Raw genomic sequence first — 27,474 nt, 5'->3', positions numbered from 1 at the left:
TTAGTGAGGTGATTTATATCAGGCCTCCTGAGTCCTCGGGAGAGACTGATGTTGTTGTGAGCTTGACATGATCTCGTTGTGTGGAAGTTAAAAAAAATTCCTGATTAAAAGCTTTATGTATTAAAAAAAATAAAATAACTCACTTGGAACAAGCGAGCAGTGTGCTCTCTCCCTTTCACTGCCTTCCTCTTCTTGACTTGTGTCCAGAAGTCTGTGCATGTTTGACAGGCTGATGCCTGTGTCTCTTCTGACAGACTTTTCCCCTGGGGCAACAAACTGCAGCCGAAAGGCCAACATTATGCCAACATCTGGCAAGGCGAGTTTCCTGTGACCAACACCGGGGAGGACGGCTTCCGAGGGACCGCGCCTGTGAGTAGCAAGGTTCAGAGGGCTGCAGCCACTGCGCATGGAGAAACCACTAGAAACCGCTAGACATGAGGGAGAGTGTTGCTCACTCTCTGCTTTACATCTTGTACCCTTTCTGCCTTCATCCATTACCGCACGAGGCAAACACTAATACTTAGACATTCTTTTTCGTGACACCTTTTTCTTTCCAATTCTATAATACTATAGAAACTTTGAAAAAAACCAGAAGAGTTGCAAAGGAGAAAATTGAAAGAACCTGGAGGAATCTTATCTCAAGATAGATAACCCCATTAGCATTTTGGTGCAATTCTTCCCATTCATTTTTGGTGTTAATGGTACTAATAATTGCTAGGAGTTAATACTTGAAGTGTGCCAGGCATGATACTGAGGTATTTGCATGAATTATCTCAGTTAATGTTCCACTCTGTAAGGTAGGTACTGTTATCCCCATTTTTTCAGGTGAGCATTCTGAGGCACAGAGAGGTTAACTAACTTGCCCAGGGTTACACAGCTGGAAAGCCACACATCTGGGATTTGAACCAGGTCGGTTTGTTTCAAAAGCCCATGCTCTTAACTACCATAGGTGCCAGTGTAAATGTTTCTTGTGTTTGTGTGCCTATATATTTTTTACATATTGCTTTGGCGTCATAGTATTATATTTAAAATCCTACTCTCCTTTTCCTGTGTAATATCAGGAACAATTTGTCTGGCATTAGCAGTTCTTCACAAATACATGTCTTTCAGCAGCTGGATAGCTTGTCATTTAAGTTAGCCCTAATTTATTTGCCCCTTACTTTTGCAAAGTTACATCTGTCTTTTTGCTGAATAACAACATCTTGTGCATAAATATTAAATTGTATCTCCGATGATTTAAAAATAGTTTTTATTGAGGTATAGTTGATTTACAATGTTGTGTTAGTTTCTGTTATCCAGTGAAGTGAATCAGCTACACATATGCATATATCTGCTCTGTTTTTAGATTCTTTTCCCATACAGATTAATTCTGAGTATTGAGTAGAGTTCCCTGTGCAACACAGTAGATCCTTAATAGTGTGGTGGTTTTTTAAAAGGTAGATTCCTAGCAGTGAAATTAATGAGTCAAAGACTAGAAAACTTTCTTGGTAAGAGTTTCACATACATAACCAAACTGTTTTCTGGAACGCATGTAGCATGTTTTCCTCCATGAGTATTCCTTTCTGTTTTTTTTTTTTTTTTTGTCAGCAGAGCCATACACTAATGAAGCAATGATAAAAGCATTTTGTTTTTTCTTGACACATTGAGCAAAGATGTCTTGTGGTGGGAAAATAGCACTTTACTGGATTTGTTGTTACAGAAGATAATATTCTTTCAACAATCTTTCAAACAGTTGTCATTTAAAAAAATATTTGTGGTTTTAATATTTGTTCACACAAAAATAATTCTTCCAAAATTTATTTATAAACATAACACACATATGTTATTTGGAGCATGACCAAGTGATTCCAGAATTTCAACTGAAATAATAAACAAGTGAAAAAGACAATTTTTGGAAGAGATGAGGGATGAGAAGACACTTGACTTTTCAGAACTTCAAACATACTTTGAGCCATATAGTTAAAGCATTACAGTTGTTTTTGCAGGGGTGCAGAAGTAATTTAAAAAAAAGTTACATGAGAATATGTTGCCTTTAAATAGGCATAGGAACTCACATGTGTGTGCTTCTAAAATTTCATATGTATGAGTTAGGTATATGATAAAAGCACCAACACAAACCAGTGGGAATTGGATGTATTTTTCAACAGAGGCAAAATTTATTTGCTACTATACAGCAAAGTGAAGTTGGTTCTTTTCAGGTTTCCTTCTGAATAGCTTGTGCTCTCAGGGGCACATAGTTTTATTCCATAAAATGAGTTATTGGAGACCTTGGGGTCTAAGAGATCTCAGCTTTTTTCTCAAATTGTACATGGGTAAGGAGGCCAGCTGTTATCTCATGAGCCACTGTTGGCAGAACCTGCGCTGCAGGATGAACACAATAAGGAGCCTGATGAAGATGCTTAGGAGACCCCAGGAAAGGTGACACGTGATGTAGAAGCAGGACACTTAGCCTTGAAGCATATATAGTATAGGCTTCTGACAGACCAGGCAAATTACATAAGCACCTGTCAGTCAAAAGACCATGAGAATCAGTACTGGACAGTTATGAATATTTTACAGCACTTAATGGCTACAGAATTTCACATCACTATTTAGACAGATGAACCTCCAAGGAAAAAGTCATTTATTCTCAAGTCAGTGCATCTTCTCAGAAAATAACAATTTCCATATGAAATAAGGATACTTTACAGATATTTGGAGTGAAGAAGGCAATGGCATCCCGCTCCAGTACTCTTGCCTGGAAAATCCCATGGGTGGAGGAGCCTGGTACGCTGCAGCCCATGGGGTCACTAAGAGTCGGACACGACTGAGCGACTTCCCTTTCACTTTTCACTTTCCTGCATTGGAGAAGGAAATGGCAACCCACTCCAGTGTTCTTGCCTGGAGAATCCCAGGGACGGGGGAGCCTGGTGGGCTGCCGTCTATGGGGCGCACAGAGTCGGACACGACTGAAGTGACTTAGCAGCAGCAGTAGCACAGAGTTAGAACATTTAACTGGGGATATTCAGAAGATGTCCGCCTTGGAGGATATTCAACAGAAGTCACCCGAAGAAGTTGCCATGGAAGTTCCTAAGACAAAATTAGAACATTTACAAGGAGCCGACATAAGAAATACGACCTGAAGAGGAAAAAAACCAGCACGTTGTAGAGAGGTCACTTCCACCTTTGTTTGGAATGAGACTTGAAGATTTGTACCTTTAAAGTGGGACTGTTTATCTCAGGTCCTCCTTAGCTTCCTTGTCGTGTTCACAGGCCTTGGTCCCTTGAGAGCAGGAATCGAACTTCCAACGACGGGATGGGCTACAGTGAAAGAGCTCCCTTGCCTGCTGTTTTAGTTTATTAGTTTCTCTCTGGTTTTAAACTGAGTGAACTATTCTGACCACAGTGAACCTAAAGAATTGGTTTTCTGTTTTATTGGGCCTCTGTTGTAAGTTATTAGTATGTTTTACTTTGCGTGCATATCTGCTCATTCACCTGAAAATAAACATGTCGAAAGTATTTCTTCTGAGCTTTCTGGAAGGAAGTTTTGGTTGGTGTGATTAACTGAACAAAGAGCAGTTAAAATTTTTATACTCTCACGTGGTAACTTTGGGAGTGGTGACCTCCAGATTTTACCTCACTTAAACATCCAGTTATTTACAGAAGGAAGACCCCTCAAACCTTTCAGTAGATGCTGTTATTAATGTTTCCTCATCTTAGGGTTAAACAGCACCAGATAGGCTAACTTGCTTGCCCAGCGTTTGTTGTGTGTTGTCGTATAAAGAAGACTTTAGGCTGGCTGACCTCTGTTAGTCTGCTCTCTAAGCCTGAGAAATGGTTCCTCCCTCTACTTCTCTACTTCGTTCATTCCATCTTTCAGTTGCTCTCATGCCCCTTGCTCTTTCCCATCTTTTCGCTGAAACAAATTATTTTCTTCTTTTCCTTCTAACTATTTTTCTGTCTTATTCTTCCTCATTATCTCCAAATTCTTGAAAGAACAGTTTATGCCTCTGACCCCTTCTCCTTCACTGTCTCTCTGACCTTTGACCTCTGACTTTGATTCCCATAAGATGTTTCTACCTTTGTGGAGGAGGGTTCACCTTCAGCTCGAAATCTCTCCCTCTAGGGAGTTTCTGCCTATTTTCTTTCATTCTCTTCCCCTACTAATCCCACCCTGCTTTTCTAGATTGGATGTTTTTAAGTTTTGGCATCATCATTTTTTCTCCCTCATTAAAACTCTTTCACGTCTATGTCATCAAACCCTTTCTGCCTTCAGTCGACATGCATGGAGTTACTGAATGAAGCAGTGAATAGGTACTGCTGTTTCCATAATGAATGCTGAGTTTGGAAGCAGAATGGTAAAAATTTTCAGCTTTCCTTATCATCTGGATTAATTTTTTTTCTGAGTAGCGTCATAACTTTATTGAAGTGCCCTGGATTGCCCACATATCAGATGGTTCCATATTTATGTGTAAATCTAAAACCTTCTGAAGCCAAGTAGGAAATTAATTTTATTCCTTTTAGTTCTATTCATTAGTTGAGGAAAAATATGATCTTACAAAAAGATTTTTTAAAAAGAATCTTAATGATAATATTTTTTTTCACTTAAAAATAGAAGTTTCCTTCATGTATGAGCATTTCTTCTAAAATATGTTAGCAAAAAATTTTGAGTCCCTAAAATAGCAAAACTTGTTCTATACGCATTTACTATTCAGTGAAAGGTTTTTCTCTGGTCCTCCTCCTCACCTTCCTTTGTACACAAGCTTTGCACTTTGGTACCAAGCCTGTGACATAATTATGTGGCTGGCAGACTGATCTACCTTTGAAATGTGATGTAATTGCTGGCTGAAGAGCCTGTGCAGCTTACCTCATACTTCCAGGTCCCAGGGATTGCAAACTTTCTTTGTTTTATAGATAGCACTTGATAATGAATTTGCAGTTTCTCTATAAGAAGAAGTCCCATCAGTGTTTTGACAATAATGACTCAGGCTTAAAGATAAGCTGGTGAGTTGGAGGGGGCTGGTGGAGAGGACAGAATTGGCTTGAGGTCTCTCCATGCTTAAAGATGTTGTGGCCAGCAGAGCTCAGCTGTGATGACAAGACTGATAACTGGATATAATGCCGTTTCTCTTATGCTTCTGAATGTCTACAGATAATTTACCTGCCACTTCTCAATGAGATACAGATTTGACTTGTGATCAATACTAGTCTCTCTATTAAGAATTATTTCATTGACTTTCTTACCATGTAACATAAACTCTTCTTAGGTTTCTGAACTCCCTTTGAGAACTCAAAGCTGAAAAATATCTTCCTCTGTTTTTATATTGGCCAGATTGTATTTTCACTGTTGGCATGAAAATTCATGTTCATACTTTGAAGTACGAGGACTTTGTGCATTTTTATACTAAAGAGGCTTTCTAGACAAGGTGAGTAGATTGACAACATTTCCCCCTTTTTTTAATTTTTAGGTTGACGCCTTTCCTCCCAATGGTTATGGCTTATACAATATAGTAGGGAACGCCTGGGAGTGGACTTCAGACTGGTGGACTGTTCACCATTCTGTTGAAGAAACGATTAACCCGGTGAGTATCAGTCTCAGAATATGTATTATGAAAAGGTTACACCCATCCTTTGGGCAGATTATGGTAGGAATTTCGTGTGTTTTGGCTATTTATGTACTATTGAAATTAATCTTGGAATTTCCCCAAGGAATATTAAGCACATCTTTTTTTTTTTTTTTTCCAACCTTAAGGCATTGTGTAGAAATGTCTGTGGACTTTTTATATGCTGCTGGATTGTTTCGGTGATAATGATTTGAGGAAATCTGCCTATAACTTTAGAAATTATATTCAGCCTCATAAATGTGATCAAAGTGATGAGATATATAAATAACTAGCAAAATTCATTACTGTTTGTTAATAACTAGTGAGATCTGGTAGGTGGTATTTATCATGCTGCTAATTGCCTGAGTTTTCATTGGCTGAAATTTTGATTGAAGAACGTTGTTTGAAGAAAATGAGAAGGATGTTTTCTGGGTGAATGCTGAATCAGGAAGTTGAGTCACTTGGTGATTATTTCCTGAACTCCACAGTATGTCAGTTCATAAACCTTGGGAATGTAGCAAAGCTAAGTTAAATTTTACCTTCTCTGGCATGGGAGGACTATTGACTGCAGCTAGTGGGCTACTCTGCCTCTAAAGCCAAGCTCTCTCAGCGTATATAATAATTTAGACACTAGAAGAATTAGGTGTGCGTGTGGGAAGTACTTCCTTTAAAAAGAACATGTCTGAGTATTTCTTGTGTGAACAGATTGGGGGGGAAATGCCATTTAGAAATCCTATCTCTAGCAAACTAGACATTCATAAGTCAGATCCAGGAATATATATTTATACCCAAACTAGCTAGACTGGGAACTTAATATGCTTAATTTTAAAACTTAACCTCTTCTAAACTTACAAAAGGTCATGATAAAGACAATTAATTCTTTGATCTCTTCTCAGTGGAAGGTTAAACAGCTCAGAGTAGTTGAAGAAATTGTCAGACTCTGTGCCTTGGGCCATTTTTTTTTTCCTTCAGAATTTAGACATAAATTTGTGTGATATGCTTGATTTTTCTTCACAGAATAACACATGAGTTGCTCCTGAATAATCTATAGACAGAAATCTCCTTTCTTGGGGGCAGATGAAAAAGCTGAATTCTTCAGAAACGGTCATTTCCTCTTTGTTTTCCTTGGCAGGGCTGGTGGAATTAGTGGTCAAAGGCAACCCATCTCTCCAGCGTGAGAATAAGGTTGTGAAATTTTCGGTGGGTTTGAGGTTGGGAGATGCCATTCTCTACTGGCACAATGTGACTTGGCGTTTGCTGTCAGAAGCAGAAATAGAATTTTTTTCTCCCCTTAGATGAAAGCATCTGCATGTTTGGAAAGGGTGCACAAGGCTTCAAAATTCTGGCAAGTTGTGAATGTATTTCTGTGACCATCTGTTGTCGAGCTGAGTGCTTATTAGCTTTCAGTTTTATAATTGCTTGTGTTGCTTCTAAGGATTTACAGAAAAATCCATATATTCTTGTTTTCACAGTCCTAGGCTCTGATCTTGGATGTTGTCTTTGCTCTATAAATCATTAGCCTTGTAGGTTTCTGTCACAGAGGCCTCATTTGCTTCCTGATTTGACTGGGATTAAATTCTTCAGTTTGGAGGACTGAACCCCAATTCCCTTGCAAACTCAGACTCTATCATTCAAATCTTTACAACCAGCGCCGCTGTGTCTCTCATCTGTATTACCACATCAGCCTCCCAGTTGGGCTCCCTGACTTCATTCTTTCTGCTCTGTTGCAGCTGGAATGATCTTTATAGAGAATATGTTTAACGCTCTCACTCCTCTGTTTCAAGAATAAATGAAGTACAGACTCTTGAACATGACTTCTGAAGGCTAAAATAATTTAGCCATTTCTGATCGCTCAATGACCACAGCTTTTTCTTCCTTTCAACATTTCATTTTGAAATGTTACAAAAGTTCAGAAAATAGCATAACAGAGACCTGTGTATCTACCATTACGATTTAACATATACTGACAGCTTATTATATTTACTGTATTTCTTTTAACCAAAGAGAAAGAACAAAAACTACTCTATCAACACTTGATATTTGTCAGTATTTTTAATTTAAGCTATTCTAGTCTGTGTATAGTGCTATCTCACTATGGTTTTTTAGTCATTAGGTATATATATATATTTTTTTTTATTTTATTGAAGTAGAATTGATTTACAATATATTAATTTCTGCTGTACAGCCTAGTGATTCAGTTTATGTATATATATATATACACATATATTCTTTTTCATATATATGTATATATGCATGTTGCTGCTGCTGCTGCTAAGTCACTTCAGTCGTGTCCGACTCTGTGTGACACCAGAGACGGCAGCCCACCAGGCTCCCCCGTCCCTGGGATTCTGTAGCAAGAACACTCCAGTATATATGCATACTTTATATATATTCATATACACACATTCTTTTTCATATTCTTTTCCATTATGGTTATCACAGGATAGTGAATACAGTTCCCTGTGCTATATTGTTGTTTATCCATTCTTCATATATGAGTTTATATTTAGTCATCATATATTGAAGTCTGTATCTGATAACTCTCATAGCATGCCACCCTGTTGACCAGCTTCTGTTGTGTGTCGTTCTTGGGTTTTGGTTACATCTTATTTTCTTATATGCTTCAGTATTTTTGATTGAGTACCAGACATTGTGTGAGATAAACTGTAGAGACTGTTTGAGATCTGGAGAATGGAATCTTTCTCTGGAGCAGGCTTATCTTTGCTTCTGGAAACTTACATATCATCTTAGCTATTAACTAGCCAGTAATTGAGATGATTTGAAGCTCAGCTTCAGTCCCTGTGAGGGCTAGATGTGTATAGCTCTTCAGGGTGCCAGCCAGCAGGCTAGGGGGTTCCCATGACTCTTCTTCCTTGGAGAGCCCTGTGAAAGTTGCTCAGTTGTGTCCGATTCTTTGTGACCCCATGGACTGTATAGTCCATGGAATTCTCCAAGCCAGAATACTGGAGTGGGTAGCTTTCCCTTCTCCAGGGGATCTTCCCAATCCAGGGATCAAACCCAGGTCTTCTGCATTGCAGGCAGATTCTTTACCAGCTGAGCCACCAGGGAAGCCCTAAGCTCCAATTCTTTCCTTGGGGCCCATGAGTCTCTGCAAAGTTCTGTTCAGCTTCTCAGTATTATACTTGCTGCAGCTGGAATCAGCTGACCTCTGGGAAAACAAGCTCACCTCTCTGGCCTTGTCTTCAGTCTGGGATTTGAGCTCAGCAGTTCCTCACAGCTCTTGATAGTTCTCACCTGAGCTGGTTTAAACTCCCATTTCTCTTCGAGGTCTTAATTTATATGCCTTTCTTCCCTACGGGCTGTGTGTCTCCAGCACCTAGCAAAGAACCTGGTCCTGTAATAAAGCCAGTTCCAGATACCTAGAATCAAAGAGAGTTTGATCACTGTTCATACTGGAGGTGTTTCAAAAGCAAAAGCTAGTTAAAAACATAATATTTTCAGGGTAAGTTTTGAACCAAAGTAAACATTTCAACCCAGGAACGGACCTCTTCAGTGTCGTGTGTATATTTTAGCTCCAAGACTAACTCATAATGGCAAATACTTTTCAAGCTTCTTTGGAGAACTTGGGAACAGTCAGTGCTCTGTAGGCAGAGGCTATTCAGGGAATACCTTTTTTTTGTTCAGTGACTTCCAGGGAGCAAAAGTTAATCATTAGTGTTTATTTTATTGGCTAGTAACACCTTGTATGCTTTGTACACAAAATCCTAGGAGAGGTGGAGGTATTTGGCCATATGGAGTGAGGGGCAGTTTGGTCTTGCCTGGTAGAAGGTTCTGGGGAGTGTGCATGCATGCATGTGTGTAATTTTTGAAACTGCTTAGGTTGACAGCCTGTCTTTCTACACAGGTGCAATCCAGAGTGTGGCCGCTGATGCTACTTTTTTAACCCAATTAAGAAGTAATTTTGTGTGTGTGTGTGTGTTTTCCTTTGCAGTTACTTTACCTGCTGCTGCTACTGCTGCTGAGTCGCTTCAGTCGTGTCCGACTCTGTGCGACTCCATAGACGGCAGCCCACCAGGCTCCCCCGTCCCTGGGATTCTCCAGGCAAGAACACTGGAGTGGGTTGCCATTTACTTCTCTAATGCATGAAAGTGAAAAGTGAAAGTGAAGTTGCTCAGTCGTGTTTGACTCCTAGCGACCCCATGGACTGCAGACTACCAGGCTCCTCCGTCCATGGGATTTTCCAGGGAAGAGTACTGGAGTGGGGTGCCATTACCTTCTCCTACTTTACCTAGAAACCCATATTAATCTCTGGAAGTGTGTGGTGGTGCTTGTATGCTTAGTCACTCAGTCATGTCTGACTCTTTGTGACCCCATGGACTGTAGCCCTCCAGACTCCTCTGTCCATGGGCAAGAATAGTGGAATGGGTTGCCATTTTCTCCTCCAGAGGATCTTCCTGACCCAGAGGTCGAACTCACACATCTTGCATTGGCAAGCAGATTCTTTACCACTGAGCCACATGGGAATCCCTCAGAAGTGTGTGGTACTTTCAGTCAAAGACTATATAGGACTTATCTAGCATCCTAATTTCCCACACATACATCCTTACTTCACTACCCTAGTAACATACCCAGGGTACCATGGTACCCTGGTTTACTGGTGATGTAAAAGGATGGAGTAATCTGTAATATCTTTGCCACTCTCACTTAAGGTACGCAGTTTCATTTGGGCAGCTTTTTTTTTATCCTAAGGGAAAGAAATATAGCCTTAGAATTAGTCAAAGTAATGTGGATTTTAGCTCTACCACTTGATATTAAAGGAATCTCTCTAAGCTTAGGATATACCTTAAGTTTCCTTATATACAAATTGGGAATAATTATATACCTATCTCCTGAAATTTTTGGCAAGTTAGATCTGATAATGTTGCATGTGAAAATATAACTTTAGACCCCAAAAGTACTATTGTGCTAGTGATTTACTTTTTTTTTCTTAATTATTTTTTGCTACGTAATTGGAAGATTATATCCTTCTTTTTGGGCTTCCTAGGTGGCTCAGTGGCAAAGAATCCAGCTGCCAGTGCAAAAGATGTGGGTTCTATCTCTGGGTTGGGCATATCCCCTAGAGGAGGAAATGGCAACCCCCTCCAGTATTCTTGCCTGGAAAGTCCCATTGACAGAGGAGCCTGGTGGGCTACAGTCCATGGGGTTGCAAAAGAGTTGAACACAACTGAACAACTGTGCACACACAAATACATGCTTCTATTCAGCAGAATTAACAAGAAATGTTGGCCTTTGGGAGCAGAGGAGGAGAAAATGATGTTTATAAATAATGAATGCCTAATATTCTTCCTATCCTTACCTTTTGTTAACATATCACATAGTCATCCTTACAATGAAAATCTCGCTTTGTGGCTCATTAGAGTCCATTGGGAATAAAGTTTCCCCAAAAGTATTCCTCCTCTGAATGAATCCCTGATACTTGTCAGATGCTATTAGCCAAAGATTCTATTTGTTCTGTTTTTGTCAGTGTGGAGTTTGACTATTCAGTTAGATCATATAGCTCTAGACATTTTAGGAAATGTGTTCTGTTTTGCAAGGCTGTGGTGTTGTGGTGTGGAACTGACCAGAGAGAACATAAGCCCACCTCTTGTGCTGGCTGTGGTTTGGAGTTTGCACTCTGTTTTGAAGAACACACCTCTGATCCTTGCCTGTCACACAGGACACTTGTCAACCTCTGACCTGAGGTCAAAATGGACCACATATTGGCAGGTGCCTCATGGTCAGTCTTGTTTTTGCCACTGGGTGATTGGACTTAGGATTTGGACTTGCATTTGTCCATCCTCTAAATTCTGCATTTATTTGTTCCTCGTCCCAATAATGTCTCCTCTGGCCACATACCACTATATGAATCAATGAATTTTGTGCATCAGAAATGTTAGACTCCTGCTTAGCCTGTTTCCCAGACCTCCTCTGTCTATGGCATAAGACTGGCCTTGTCTCAGCCTGGCAAGAGACAGTAAATATCACATCTTCCTGAGCTGAGACTGTCTCACCCATCAACTGCCCCCTTGGCAGCCTAGTCAATGCAGCTCACATTCCTAGAATACCACTTCTAGGTAGTAGTTTACGGAGAAGTTGATTAAGGATTTTTATCTCACATAGGATCCTTTATTCACATATTTTCAATGAGGACAGTTTGGAATAAATCAGTTTGATGGAAAAGTAACCTGGTGTTCAGAGTAAAAAAGACCTGAAAATATTAAGGAAGTTTAAACTTGATAATACATTACTATGGTTGTAAATTATACTTAAAAATTCCCAAAGGGAAAGCAGAGTGGTCAAAAAACATCAATCCCTTGAGGCCATGTTTATGAAAAGAATTTCATCTTCTTCTCCCTAGTGGAAGATGGAAATTGTTCCATAGGAACAGCTGATGTTGATCTATAGCCACTTTTCTTTGTGGTTGTGGAGTGAGGTTGGTCATTCAACAGCCACAAAAAACTGTTGAGAAATAGAGGAGTTAAGCTTGAGTATATATGGCTCAGATATTTAGATCCTGTAAACGCATTTTCAAACACAGTATCCGGACACACGCTTCTTGCTTGAAAAGAGTGAATGCTAATTCCAGTTGCTATTTGGAAGGTGGTAAAAATGTTGTTTGTTCATAATATTACCTCCAGAGTCTCATGTTATAGCCCTTGACTCTTCCTGAGCAGACAGAGCGGGACACCCAGGTATATCATGGCCCCCTCTCTTAGTTTGGAGGACCAGTGGATCTTGGTGGGAAATGAAAAACTCCAGCCTCTACCACTGGAGGACCCCGGTTTTGATCCCGGTGACACCTGTGTTCCTGCACCCTTGAGCTTCAAATGTCATGGGCCCGAGAACTCTCTGCTACCTAGGGCATCTAGTTGTGTCATCAGATGTGCCCACTGTTTGATGTTCTTCCATGGCCAACCGAATATTTTCACCCCCAGAGCTTCAGCTCACTGGTCGTCATTGTACAGTTGGTGAGAACACAGAACATGGCTTCTGTCTTGTGCATGCAAGCTTTTCAGACCCCCCAAAACAGTCACAGCCTGTGCCCCCTCATCTTTCTCTTTCTAGATGAACATCCCCATTCTTTCAATTGCACCTGGAATAACTTGGATTCTAATCCAGGGCAATTGGGGTTACAGTCTTCTGTATAATATGAGTGGGAAAAAAAGTCCCCCTTTTTAAATGAGCATCCAGAAATGTACACAGCGTTCTATCTATACGTTCCCTGATGGATGCAAATAATAGTGCTGCGGTCCTTTTCCCTTCTTCTGTGTCATCGGGTCTCAGACTGTGGTAGCCATTAAGGGCTGCGCCAGTGGAATCCAGACAAGGGTTTTTGAATTTTGTTGCTGTCACTGTGGTTAATGTGTGACCCTGGGCAAGTCATTTAGCTACTCCGGGACTCAGGTTTGCTTCTTTCATCAGCGGGGACATAGATTCCCACTTCACAGAGTTGCTGTGATTGAGAGAGTGTTGGTAGCTACTTAGACCAACATTTGGCAAAGAGCAAGCAGATGGTATATGGCAGCTTCAGTTTTCAGCATTGCTGGTTCTATCCCCCTTCTGCCATGTGGCCTCTTACTATCATGTGCAGTTGCAGCAGCGACAGGAAGAGCAGCATCTCACCGTTGGCCTCTCAAAGCCTTGCAGTAGCCAAAGAGTACTTCTTCTTCTTCTCCTGGCTTCCCTGGTAGCTCAGACAGTAAAGAATCTGCCTGCAATGTGGGAGACCCCAATTCAATTCCTGGGTTGGGAAAACCCCATGGAGAAGGGATAGGCTACCCACTCCAGTATTCTTGGGCTTTCCTGGTAGCTCAGGTGGTAAAGAATGTGCCTGCAATGGGGGAGACCTGAGTTCAATCCCAGGGGTGGGAAGATCCCCTGAAGGAGGTCATGGCAACCCACTCTAGTATTCTTGCCTGGAGAATTCATGGGACAGAGGAGCCTAGTGGGCTGTAGTCCATAGGGTCACAAAAGTCAGACATGACTGAGCGACTGAGCACACACACTTTGCCCCCCGCCATGTCTATTGACTTTAGGCTGAGTCTCTTTAAATATTGTTATTATACAGCTGTGTTTTATGCATTTTTTTGTAGGTAGTTTTTAAACTGTTTTAAATCTTATCTTAGTGGCCCTATTTTGAAATATAATGAAGAGCCTATCTCTTCTTTCCATCAAATTCCTTTTTTTTTTTAAATCGGTTTCAGCCTTGAGAGACAGCTTACAGACTTCATTGTGACTGTTAGCCCTGTCATTTATGGTAGTGGTTTTCCCTTCCAACTTAATAGAATCAACCAGTTCAGATGTTTTCTTTTTTTCTTTTGGCGTCGATAGCTGCATAAATGAGCCGAGGCTGATGGCAGAGCCCTACAGCCATGGGTTCAGCCTGCATTTCCTGAGAACTTACTGTGCTGTGGGGCTGTTTGTCTCTCAGGGATGCAAAGATGCATGAGATAGCCTCACTGTTAGGGAGCGTCTAGTCTAGGGAGAGGTGGCAATCAGGTAAATCAAGATGCGCTGTGGTCAGAGTTGCTGCTGGGACTTCCTGGTGATCCAGTGGTTAAAAATCTGTCTTGCAGTGTATGAGACCCCCGTTTGATCTCAGGTCAAGGAAGAGTCCATATACCACAGGGCTACTAACCCTGTGCGCCACCATCGCGGTGCCTATGCTCTGAGCAACTGCTGAAGCCCAGGTGCCCTAGAGCCTGTGCTCTACAACCAGAGAAGCCACTGCAGTGAGAAGTCCATGTATCGCAACTAGAGAATAGCCCCCCACCCACTTGGTGCAACTAGAGAAAAACCCTCACAGCAAGAAAAACCCAGCACCGTCAAAGATAAATGAATAAATCTTCAGAAAAAGAGTTGCTGCTGATGTGATTGTTATGGGGCCTCGTTGAGCTCTGTTCTCTGCTGGTTGGAGCCGAGAAGGCTTTTCTGAGGAGGTGGCCTTAGGAAGGGTGGCAGCAGCTGTGTGCCAGGTCCTTGGCATCCAAACACAGGAAGGCCAGGGTGTGGCCTCGTGAGGAATTCATGGTCAGCAGAGAAAGGATTTTCGTCCTTTACCCTGCTGCTTTCAGATCCCTTGGAGAAGGGAATGGCAACCCACTCCAGTGTTCTTGTCTGGGAAATCCCATGGACAGAGGAGCCTGGCAGGCTACAGTCCATGGGGTCACAAAGAGTCAGACACGACTTAGCAACTAAACAACAACAGCTTCAGTTTCTTGAAGTAAAGCCCCAAAGCCATAGCTGCCCTCTGCCCTTGAGTCCCAAAGCGTCTTGCCTTTTCATACTCACAGTAAAAGCAGTGAGAGGGGTGTGTTTCTTTCTTCTGATTTTGCTGCAGTGTATTGTCCCCATCCTTACGGGCATGACTGAACTGTGTAAAGAATTTCCGTTAGCTGACCAACTAGGGGCTTAGGAGAGTGACTGGTGAATCGTCTTCCTTCATGTGGCATGCTCAGTGAAAGGGCTTTATAAACTCTCTTTCACAATGGGGAGCACTTCTGGGAGGGGAGAGACATCTGCTCTAAGATAGGGGTAACAGAAGGTCAGCATCGCTGGCTGGGGTTATAACAGAAACATTACAGGCGGAGAGTTTGCTAATGTGCGCGTTTGCCATCCTCTGTCAAGTTCTTCCAGCTGCGCTGAATGACAGAACCATGGCTTGGTGATGAAAACAGAGGTTAGTAGCCTGGAATTTCACCTGAGATTTAGCTTGAAAATGTTCAGGGGCCTTGGGAGAGTCATCTTGCCCTTGTCTGGCTTCCTGCTTCATCTGTAAGTGTTGCTAGGGATGTAGCAAGTCATTCCTAGGACACAGTCAGTCTGAACAACAGCCCTGGGGTCTGGTGCTGGCTTAGGAGGTAGGATGATGTAGGATGAAGTAGTAAGATGAAGAAGCTGTTGGAATGTGCTTAAGAGGACAGGTTTTAAAATGATTCACACTCCGTTGTTCCACATTCTAGTTCTGCCCCTTGATGGCATGGTGGCCTTAGGAGAAACAGGTGACATCTTTTGATTTTGTTTCTTTGTCTATAAAGTGGGAGTAACAGGAAAATTTAAGGACGTTGGGGTGTTCTGAGGATTCACAAGAGATTCAAGCACGTGGCCCTGTATCTGCCACACAGTAAAAGAGAGCTAATTACTTTCCAAGCACCTCTCAGTCAGAACATCCTTTTTGAAAATCCTTTCCTCTTCAGCATGTCCTTTTACTTGTTAGACCAAATTGTGTTTTCTTCCATTTTATTTGTTAATAAGTATTTACTGAGCACTTGCTCTGTGCCAGGGGCAGATATAAACATCAGACTATCCTTGTCTACAAAGAGTTTGATTTTCAGCTTCCCTAATGATGTTTCCTTCCACGGCGTGTGCATGCTAAGTCACTTCAGTTGTGTCTGACTCTTTGCAGCCCCATGGACTGTAGCCTGCCAGGCTCCTCTTTCCATGGAAGTCTCCAGGCAAAAATACTGAAGTGGGTTGCCATGCCCTCCTCCAGGGGATCTTTCCAACCGAGGGATCAAAGCCACGTCTCCTACATTGCAGGTGGACTCTTTACTGCTGAGCCACCAGGGAAGCCCTCCTTCCATGGTACTAGGAAGCTTTTGCCTCACTGATGCTTAGGAAATCAGAACCAAAAGCCAGGTTTTTTTGGCTTCCCTTCAAATTTGTTTATTCCTTCCCTGCACCTCTGTTTAACTGGAAGGGAACCGAGGGAAGGGAGGGTGGCGAGCTGACAGGGTCTCTGTCACTTGGTTCCCTTATTTATTTGGGTCTACAGCTGACAGGCCAGGTCTGAGCAGCATTTCTGGTCAGAGGGGGTATGCACCAGATTTTAGGTGTTAGGAGGCCTCTATTACAGGTCAGTTGCCTAAGGTTTTTCTTCTCTGTTTCTGGTGTGGTTTGAAGTGTGAATCGACAGCCGGAAGCTTAGGTGCTGTATCCAGAGCCAGATCCTCTCCATCGGGCTTGGCATCCCATCTTCCACCTCAGTGACCCTCCCTTCCCATCTTCTTCCTACTCTAGCCTCCCTGGACAGACTGTTTTTTTATGTGAATTCTCCAGCACTCCCCCAGTATTGCAGCCCCTAATTTATGCTTAACATTTTCAGCTAAGGCCTCTGTCTCATCATGCTTGACAGTCAGCAAAGGTTAATGTATGTGTATATTCTGGTACACAGAATAATTCTCTTCTTTACAATTTCTCATATACAGTAGCCTATAGTCATAAATACTTTGACCACAGCACTCCTAAACCAGAGGTGGAATCATTACACATTGGGAAGAAAACGTGTGTTCCCCGTCAATCTGGAGCCGGTCCCCCAAGCCCTTCCCTACAGTGGCTTTCTAGAGCCTTACATGTTTGGTTTACAGAAGAACAGGTGTTCAGCAGACCCTTGTCCACAGCATGACTTGTTCCCAAGGCCACCTAGTGCTTGTGTGAGGAGCCAAATCAAAGTCCTTCTTCTTTACATTTATATTTGTTTTTTTTCCTCCTCAAAGAGCTCAGAGTGCTCTGTCTCCCTCCGTCTTTCTCAGAGACTTTTCTGTATTTCTCATACCCGCAGAATATTCCTGACTGTGCAAAAGGAGGCAGGTGGTCTTAGTGTCATTTCTTATGATAATTCATAGAGTGGAGAGAGGTTCTGACTTTGCCCCAGATTTTGAATTTGGTTTGCAGAGTCAAGATGAAATCCCAGGTCTTCTGATCTTGAAGCTCATACAGTCTTGGCCGGTGTCCAGATGTTATTTGAGATGCAGGACTTGAAAGGCTGCTTACTTCCTTGTAGTATTTTACCACAGACTGCACACGTTAAGTCAGGAATTTCAGGAAGTGTGGTAACTCTGAAAGATAATTTAAAGAGATATGAATTGCTGAGTCATACTTGTTTCATACTTGAGTCATACTTGGCTTCTTCCAAAAACAAGTGAGAGGCAGTATGGTTTTTTATATGCCTATGGTTTTTTTATATCTTGAGATTTTAAATCAGTTTCCTTCCCTTTTTACCTTCTTAATCTATTTCCTTCCACTAAATTGTTCTTAAAAATTATTGATTTGGCAAGTCAGTTTTTGCACTGAACATTTAGCCTCTTAATGAATTGTGAAATAATTTGGTGTCATTTTCCCTTTCTATAGCTTCACCTTTCGTGTCTTTCCCTATGCTGTAGTGTGACTCATTTGTTCCTTCCCTAAGGATCTGGAAATTAAACCGTGTTATTGAGAAGAGAAGAAATAGAACAGTCTGATTATCTTTTGCATCAGGTTATTCTGGGGAGGATTTTCATGTGGATATGTGAACATATTTATAATATAGGTATATTCCTATCCAAATGTGTGATTTTTATATAAATACATACTTTTATTCATTCAGCAAAGTTTATTGGCAGTCTACTGAATGCTAGACTTATGAGCTGGGTTCTGGGAATCCCACAGACATGATCCCTTTGCTCTCTACAGCCTGCAAATGTGAAGGAGTCAAGTAAACGCATGTGATTACATATATGTGGTCATGTCTTTAATTATATGTGAGGAGGAAGTTTAACATGATGGTTAAACTCAGGCAGTTTGGGAGTTGGACCTGGATTCCTATCTTAGTCACCTACCAGCTGATTAAGCTGGAGCAAGTCACTTAAATCCTCATTCAGCTTCCCCATCTGTAAGTGAGAAATAACAGTACCCCTTGTAGAGAGACTGAGAGATTTCAGTGAGATACCACAAAGAAATTGTTTAGTGTAGTGAGTGGTTATGTAGTAAACACTTGATAAATCTTAATCATGACTAGTTTTTGATATGCAATGAAAATTTCAGTGAGCTATGAAATGACAGCTCACTCTGAAATCTAATTCATGAAAGATACTTATTCTGGATCTTTTTAGGGATGTGGAAACAAGATAGGACATCCGGTAGCACACAGCTGTACACTTCTTTCTGTGGACAGTCTCTGCTTTATACACACTAAAAAAAGTAGACACTGCTTCTAATGAAGTGACAGAACTTACAGAACTGGGCACTTAGCACTTGTCTACTTTCACAGTATATGAAGTAAAATCATGGAAGTAATCAAGTATTCTTTGCAGAAAATGTTTAACTAAAAATATGATTTGGTTTGCTTTTGAACTGTGGTGTTGGAGAAGACTCTTGAGGGTCCTTTGGACTGCAAGGAGATCTAACCAGTCCATTCTGAAGGAGATCAGCCCTGGGATTTCTTTGGAGGGTATGATGCTGAAGCTGAAAGTCCAGTACTTTGGCCACCTCATGCAAAGAGTTGACTCATTGGAAAAGACTCTGATGCTGGGAGGGATTGGGGGCAGGAGGAGGAGGGGACAACAGAGGACGAGATGGCTGGATGGCATCACTGACTCGATGGATGTGAGTTTGAGTGAACTCCCGGAGTTGGTGATGGACAGGGAGGCCTGGCGTGCTGCAGTTCATGGGGTCGCAAAGAGTCGGACACGACTGAGTGACTGAACTGAACTGAACTGAATTGCTTATACTCTCTCATAACTTGCTAATGAGTTCTCACTGAAGAACACAGAGGATTGTGAGTATAAGAGAATGTGATAAATGAAATCCTTACAAAGACTATAAACTGGTTTTCTTACTTCTCAAAAGCTTTATCTGTTTGCAGGCAGGACTGAACAGTTTCACAGAATCATTCGGAGAGAAGCAAGTGATTGAATGTGGATAGACCTTTCAGCAGATGTAGTCTGTACCCTGTGATCTTGGGTACACTTTCACTGACGCAGAAGTCACCTTTCTTTAGGATGATGCTACTGTGTACCATAAGGGCTTCCCAAGTAACTCAGTGGTAAAGAATCTACCTGCCAGTGTAGGAGATGAGGGTTAAATCCCTTAGTGAAGAAGATCCTCTGGAGGAGAAAATGGCAACCTGCCCCAGTACTCGTGCCTGGGAAATCCCATGGACAGAGGAGACTGGCGGGCTACAGTCTATAAGATCACAAAGGGTCCGACACAACTTAGCGACTTAACAACAACAGCTATATACTATACCTTGTTTCGGATGAAAGAAACTGATTTCTGTGTTCTTCAGAACCAACCTCTCTGGGATTAGATAGACTGTGAATGCTCTTTTGTGTAGTATGTTAGCATATTAAACTTTCTGAAGTTAAAGAACTACCTGCATTATTAGATGACAAATTCTGTTTAGCAATGTATACTATCAGCAGATGATGAGAAAGTTAGTTCTTGGTTGTGGAAATCCAGTGTGTTACTTATTTTCTCTTAATAGTTGCTTCCTCTGTGTTTAGGTTGATGGGTTTTTAGCATTTAGTTATTTTATGGCCCTTGTGTTGAAAAACTGCCATGGATTTTCACAATTATTATGATCCATATCTCAAATAAAACATATGTATCTACCATAGTATAAGTCATAATGTTAACCATTTTCTTGGGACTTTGCTGCTTTTTCACCTCTCTTTCCTTCCTCTCAAGAAGTTGGATAGAATGACTGTAGAAGCTGAAGTCTTTGGCCATCTCTTACCCACAAGGATGACTGCTATTTAAAAAGGTGATGCAACTTCTTAGAAAAACAACATAGTGGTTCTTCAGAATGTTAAAAATAGAACTCTGTGATCCTACAATGCTACTTCTGGATATATGCCCCACAGAATTTTTTAACAAGTATTTCATTTTAGTTTTTAAAATTGAAATATAGTTGATTTACAATATTGTATTAGTTTCATGTGTACAGCAAACTGATTCAGTTACACATATATATATATTATTTTTCAGATTCTTTCCCCTTATATAATTATTATAAAATATTGAGTATAGTTCTCTGTGCTATACTATAGGTCCCTGTTGATCTTCTGTTTTACATATAGTAGTGTGTCTGTGTTACCCACTCCAGTGTTCTTGCCTGGAGAATCCCAGGGACAGGGGAGCCTGGTGGGCTGCCGTCTATGGGGTCACACAGAGTTGGACAGGACTGAAGTGACTTAGCAGCAGCAGTGTATCTGTGTTAGTTGCAAACTCTTCATTTATTCCTCCTCCTGTTTTCCACTTTGGTAACCATAAATTTGTTTTCTATGTCTATGAGTCTGTTTCTGTTTTGTATATAAGTTCATTTGTATCTTTTTTTTTTTTTTTTAAGATTCCACACAGAAATGGTATCATTTGTCTTTCTCTGTTTGACTTACTTCACTTAGTATGATAATGTCTAGCTCTATTCATTTCGCTGCAAATGGCGTTGTTTAACTCTTTCTTATGGCTGAGTAATACATGTGTATGTATCACATGTTCTTTGTCCATTCATCTGTTGATGGACTTTTAGATTCATTCCATATCTTGACTGTTGGAAATAGTGCTGTTATGAACATTGGGGTGTAATTTTTTTTTTCTTTAAAAAAAAGTCTTCTGTAAATCCTGAAATCTTTAACTTGGCTTTATTTATTTATTTGCCACACAGTTTGTGGGATCTTAGTTCCCCACCAGGAATTGAACCCAGGCCCACAACAGTGAAAGCACAGAGTCCTAACCACTAGACCACCAGGGAATTCCCTGAGCTTATTTTTTCAAATTATAGTTTTCTCCAAATACATACCAGTGAGTATGTGTTGGATCATTGGGACTGGTGGATCATATGATGGCTCTATTTTTAGTTTTTTAAGGATCCTCCACACTGTTCTCTGTAGTGGCTGCACCAATTTACATTTCCACCAACAATGTCAGAGGGTTCATTTTTCTCCACACCCTCTCCAGCATTTATTATTTGCAAACTTTTTGATGATGGCCATTCTGGATGGTGTGAGGCCATTCTACTGCATCATAGCTTTGGTTTGCATTTCTCTAATAATTAACGATATTGAACATCTTTTCATGTGTCTTTTACCATATATATATCTCCTTTGGAGAAATATCTGTTTAGATCTACCCACTTTTTGGTTGTGTTCTTTTTTTCTTTAAATATATTGAGCTGTATGAACTATTTGTATATTTCGGCGATTAATCCCTTGTCAGTCACATCATTTGCATTCTTTTACATGTAGCTATCCACCACTTATTGAAGAGATTGTCTTTTGTTCAATGTGTTATTGCCTTTGTCATAGATCAATTGCCTATGTAAGTGTGGTTGTGTTTCTGGGTTCTCTGTCTTGTTCCATTGAACTGTGTATCTGTTTTTGTACCAGTGCCATACTGTTCTGATTACTGTAGCCTTGAAGTATAATCTAAAGGCAGAGAGCATGATTCATCCAGCTCCCTTCTTCCTTTTCTAGATTGTTTTGGCTGTTCAGAGTCTTTTGTGTTTCTGTACAAATTAAAAAAAATTTTTTTTTTTAAATTTTAGTTCTGTGAAAAATGCCACAACACTTCTGACACCAAATGTGTAACTTTTTTTCCATGCCAACTCCCTGGACACCATCTGAATATCTTTTGTTCAGTTCAGTCTGATGCTAACCATCTGGAGTCAGCACAGACTCCACGGTTTACGGGCTCAGTCCCACAAGTCTGCCCCAGCTTCAGATGCCAGTCCAAGTATTGGGTGCTCTGGGTGCCTGCACTTCTATCTGAGGTGGCTGCTAAGTCAGGAATTCCCACAGTGCCCCCCTTTCAGATTTGATAATGTGCTAGGACAGTCCACAGATCCCTTTACTTACTATCACAGGTTTATAATAAAGGATACCAATGAACAGCCAGATGATGAGATACACAGTGTGGGGTCCAGGAGAGTCCTACACACAGGAACTTCTATCCCTGTGAATGTGGGGTATACCATTCTCCCAGCACATAAATGTGTCCACCAACTCAGGCTCTTCAGATCCCATTGTTTGGTTGTTTTATGGAAGTCTCGTTACATAGGTGTAATAGATTAAACCCTTGGCCATTGGTGGTTAGGTCCAATCACCAGAACCCCTCCCCTCCCTGGAGATCTGTGAAAGAAAGTGAAAGTTGCTCAGTCGTGTCTGACTCTTTGTGACCCCATGGACTGTACAGTCCTTGGAATTCTCTAGGCCAGAATATGGGAGTGGGCAGCCTTTCCCTTCTCCGGGGGATCTTCCTGACTCAGAGATCGAACCCAGGTCTCCCACATTGCAGGCGGATTCTTTACCAGCTGAGACACAAGGGAAGTCCCCAGAGATCAAGGGGTGGAGCTAAATGTTCCAACTTGATAATCATGCCTAGGTCTCTCTGCCTGACCAGGGCCCATCCAGAATTTACCTAGGCTCCCCCAGCTACCAGTCATCTTATCAGCACAGAGAAGACACAAGTCACTCTGGAGAATCAGTACAAACACCAAATATGTAATTTCCCATTGTACCACAGGGGTCTCTACCATCTTACTTTTCATTCTAACCTTTCCCCCCTTTTTTTGTTGAATCTCTACTTTTTGACCAAGAGCAATTATATAGAAACTTAAACACAAGGCATACATCCACTGGTTCAAATAATATTGACATCTATAGTCTCAGCCTCTGTTTAAGGCTCAAATGATAAAGCAGGGAATAGAGCAAAGTCTGTGGTGTCAAAGTGCCTGCCCTATTAGGAGAAGGAAAGCAATTTGTAATTTGTCACCAGTAGTAAGTGTTAGTGTATTTCATTTTTTCTTGTACCATTCTGACACCACATGTGTGTGTGTTTTACCTTGATACCAAATATGTAATTTATCTCTAACATGAGCTGGGTGTTCAGAAATTTAGTCCAGTTCTAACTCTCCTGGAGTTATCACAGACACCACAGATTATGAACGCAATCCTACAAGTCTTCTAATACTTCATATGCCAGCTGAAAATGGGGTACCCAGGCTCCCCACACTTCTGCCTGGCAGAATGTGAATTTTGGGGTTCAGATGATCCCTTCACTCAGGCTTGGTAATTTACTAGGACAACTCACAAAACTCAGGAAAACACTTTACTTATGATTCAGTTCAGTTCAGTTCAGTTGCTCAGTCATGTCAGACTCTTGGCGACCCCATGACTCGCAGCACGCCAGGCCTCTCTGTCCATCACCACCTCCTGGAGTTCACTCAAACTCACGTCCATCGAGTCGGTGATGCCATCCAGCCATCTCATCCTCTGTCGTCCCCTTTTCCTCCTGCGCCCAATCCCTCCCAGCATCAGAGTCTTTTCCAATGAGTCAACTCTTTGCATGAGGTGGCCAAAGTACTTATGATTGCTGGGCTTAATTTAAAGTATACAACTCCCTGGTGGCTCAGAGGTTAAAGTGTCTGCCTCCAATGTGGGATACCCGGGTTCGATCCCTGGGTTGGGAAGATCCCCTGGAGAAGGAAATGGCAACACACTCCAGTACTCTTGCCTGGAGAATCCCATGGACGGTGGAGCCTTGTAGGACTACAGTCCACGGGGTCTCAAAGAGTCAGACACAACTGAGCGACTTCATACAACTCAGAAGAGGCAACAAAAGAAAGATTCTCGTCTTTTTCTTCCAAGGATCTCAGGAGCTCTGAGCCAGGAACTGGGGACAAATATTGGCTTTTTGATACCACAGCAAGGAAGAAGGGGGACATATAGGGTGAAAGGAGAGAGAGTGATGGAAGGTGGCAGAGAGGGTATGATCTTTGAGGCTGTCTGGGGGCTTGTCATTTGACAGAGACACTAAATGGAGTGTGAAGGCTGAAGGAAGAGGCAGAAAGAACTGTAAGTGCAGTGGAAAGTGATGTCATGAGGGACTCAAGAAAAAGGATAATGGGAAATAGACCAACATCATTTTGCCTTGGGACGGACTACCAGGGGACTTGCCTGCTGGTCCAGTGGCTAACACTCTGCAGTCCCAATGCAGGGGGCCTGAGTTTGATCCCTGGTCAGGGAACTAGCTCCCGCCTGCCACAGCTAAGAATTCACATGTCACAACAAAAAGATCCTACATGCCCCAACTACCAAGATTCTGCATGCTGCAACTAAGGCCCAGCACAGCCAAAAAAATAAATAAATGATGAAATATTAGGAAAAAAAGAAGCAAATCGACATGCTAGTGTGTGTGTACATAAAGACACTTTCTATGCACCTGGCATTGTGACTTACTGAGATCTCATGGCACCTGTCATTTAGTCTGTAATGAAAGGAAGATGTTAGATTTCCTTGTTATCACTTTATTTCTGAGGCATGCTTTTCCCTTGGAGGTATTTGAAAACCTTTCCAGTAATACACAAGGGAAGATGAGACCTTACAAAGTAGGTCTATGAAATGGAACAGGTTTTTCCATGGTATGAGGTTGAGATTGAGATCCCCAAACCCCAGGGGATTTGAGCCAGAGAAACTACTGAAGGCCTCCTCTGTATGTGGATGTCTGTTTAGGTGGTAAGTATTGCTACTTTAAATGTCTATTTATTCTTTTTTTTAAAAAATATAAATTTATTTATTTTAATTGGAGGTTAATTACAATATTGTATTGGTTTTGCCATACATCAACATGAATCTGCCACAGGTATACATGTGTTCCCCATCCTGAACCCCCCTCTCTCCTCCCTCCCCGTACCATCCCTCTGGGTCATCCCAGTGCACCAGCCCCAAGCATCCAGTATCATGCATTGAACCTGGACTGGTGATTCATTTCATATATGATATTAAAAATGTTTCAATGCCAGTCTCCCAAATCATCCCACCCTCTCCCTTTCCCACAGAGTCCAAAACACTGTTCTATACATCTGAGTCTCTTTTGCTGTCTTGCATATAGGGTTATGGTTACCATCTTTCTAAATTCCATATATATGCGTTAGTACACTGTATTGGTATTTTTCTTTCTGGCTTACTTCACTCCGTATAATTGGCTCCAGTTTCATCCACCTCATTAGAATTGATTCAAATGTATTCTTTTTAATGACTGAGTAACTTTCTTATCCATTCGTCTGCTGATGGACATCTAGGTTGCTTCCATGTCCTGTCTATTATAAACAGTGCTGTGATGAACATTGGGGTACACGTGTCTCTTTCAATTCTGGTTTCCTCAGTGTGTATCCCCAGCAGTGGGATTGCTGGGTCATAGGCAGTTCTATTTCCAGTTTTTTAAGGAATCTCCACACTGTTCTCCATAGTGGCTGTACTAGTTTGCATTCCCACCGACAGTGTAAGAGGGTTCCTTTTTTCCATACCCTCTCCAGCATTTATTGCTTGTAGACTTTTGGATCGTAGCCATTCTGACTGGCGTGAAATGGTACCTCATTGTGGTTTTGATTTGCATTTTTCTGATAATGAGTGATGTTGAGCATCTTTTCATGTGTTTGTTAGCCATCCGTATGTCTTCTTTGGAGAAATGTCTATTTAGTTCTTTGGCCCATTTTTTGATTGGGTCGTTTATTTTTCTGGAATTGAGCTGCAGGAGTTGCTTGTATATTTTTGAGATTAGTTGTTTGTCAGTTGCTTCATTTGCTATTATTTTCTCGCATTCTGAAGGCTGTCTTTTCACCTTGCTTATAGTTTCCTTTGTTGTGCAGAAGCTTTTAAGTTTAATTAGGTCCCATTTGTTTATTTTTGCTTTTATTTCCAATATTCTGGGAGGTGGGTCGTAGAGGATCCTGCTGTAATGTATGTTGGAGAGTGTTTTGCCTATGTTCTCCTCTAGGAGTTTTATAGTTTCTGGTCTTACGTTTAGATCTTTATTCCATTTTCAGTTTATTTTTGTGTATGGTGTTAGAAAGTGTTCTAGTTTCATTCTTTTACAAGTGGTTGACCAGTTTTCCCAGAACCACTTGTTAAAGAGATTGTCTTTAATCAATTGTATTTTCTTGCCTCCTTTGTCGAAGATAAGGTGTCCATAGGTGTGTGGATTTATCTCTGGGCTTTCTATTTTGTTCCATTGATCTATATTTCTGTCTTTGTGCCAATACCATACTGTCTTGATGACTGTGGCTTTGTAGTAGAGCCTGAAGTCAGGCAGGTTGATTCCTCTATTTCCATTCTTCTTTCTCAAGATTGCTTTGGCTATTTGAGGTTTTTTGTATTGGCATACAAATTGTGAAATTATTTGTTCTAGCTCTGTGAAAAATACCGTTTGTAGCTTGATAGGGATTACATTGAATCTATAGATTGCTTTGGGTAGTATACTCATTTTCACTATATTGATTCTTCCAATCCATGAACATGGTATATTTCTCCATCTATTAGTGTCCTCTTTGATTTCTTTCACCAGTGTTCTATAGTTTTCTATATATAGGTCTTTAGTTTCTTTAGGTAGGTATATTCCTAAGTATTTTATTCTTTTCGTTACAATGGTGAATGGAATTGTTTCCTTAATTTCTCTATTTTCTCATTATTAGTGTACAGGAATGCAAGGGATTTCTGTGTGTTGATTTTATATCCTGCAACTTTACTATATTCATTGATTAGCTCTAGTAATTTTCTGGTGGAATCTTTAGGGTTTTCTATGTAGAGGATCATGTCATCTGCAAACAGTGAGAGTTTTACTTCTTCTTTTCCAATTTGGATTCCTTTTATTTCTTTTTCTGCTCTGATTGCTGTGGCCAAAACTTCCAAAACTATGTTGAATAGTAGTGGTGAGAGTGGGCACCCTTGTCTTGTTCCTGACTTTAGGGGAAATGCTTTCAATTTTTCACCATTGAGGATAATGTTTGCTGTGGGTTTCTCATATATAGCTTTTATTATGTTGAGGTATGTTCCTTCTATTCCTGCTTTCTGGAGAGTTTTTATCATAAATGGATGTTGAATTTTGTCAAAGGCTTTCTCTGCATCTATTGAGATAATCTTATGGCTTTTATTTTTCAATTTGTTAATGTGGTGCATTACATTGATTTCAGATATTGAAGAATCCTTGCATCCCTGGGATAAAGCCCACTTGGTCATGGTGTATGATCTTTCTAATGTGTTGTTGGATTCTGATTGCTAGAATTTTGTTAAGGATTTTTGCATCTATGTTCATCAGTGATATTGGCCTGTAGTTTTCTTTTTGTGTGGCATCTTTGTCAGGT

General features: G+C 41.0%; 1 protein-coding gene across 1 annotated transcript in view; it reads left to right on the top strand.

Moving 5' to 3' along the window:
- Positions 1 to 27,474, top strand: part of SUMF1 (sulfatase modifying factor 1) — a 101,573-nt gene that overhangs the window by 45,091 nt on the left and 29,008 nt on the right. The window contains exons 6-7 of the mRNA XM_040245979.1: positions 255 to 369; positions 5,448 to 5,561. Of these exons, the coding sequence (XP_040101913.1) occupies positions 255 to 369; positions 5,448 to 5,561 (229 nt within the window). The remainder of the gene's footprint in view (positions 1 to 254; positions 370 to 5,447; positions 5,562 to 27,474) is intronic.

This window comes from Oryx dammah, unplaced genomic scaffold (assembly GCF_014754425.2).
Source record: "Oryx dammah isolate SB20612 unplaced genomic scaffold, SCBI_Odam_1.1 HiC_scaffold_9, whole genome shotgun sequence".
NCBI lineage: Eukaryota > Metazoa > Chordata > Mammalia > Artiodactyla > Bovidae > Oryx > Oryx dammah.
This window is presented reverse-complemented; position numbering and strand designations above follow the sequence as displayed.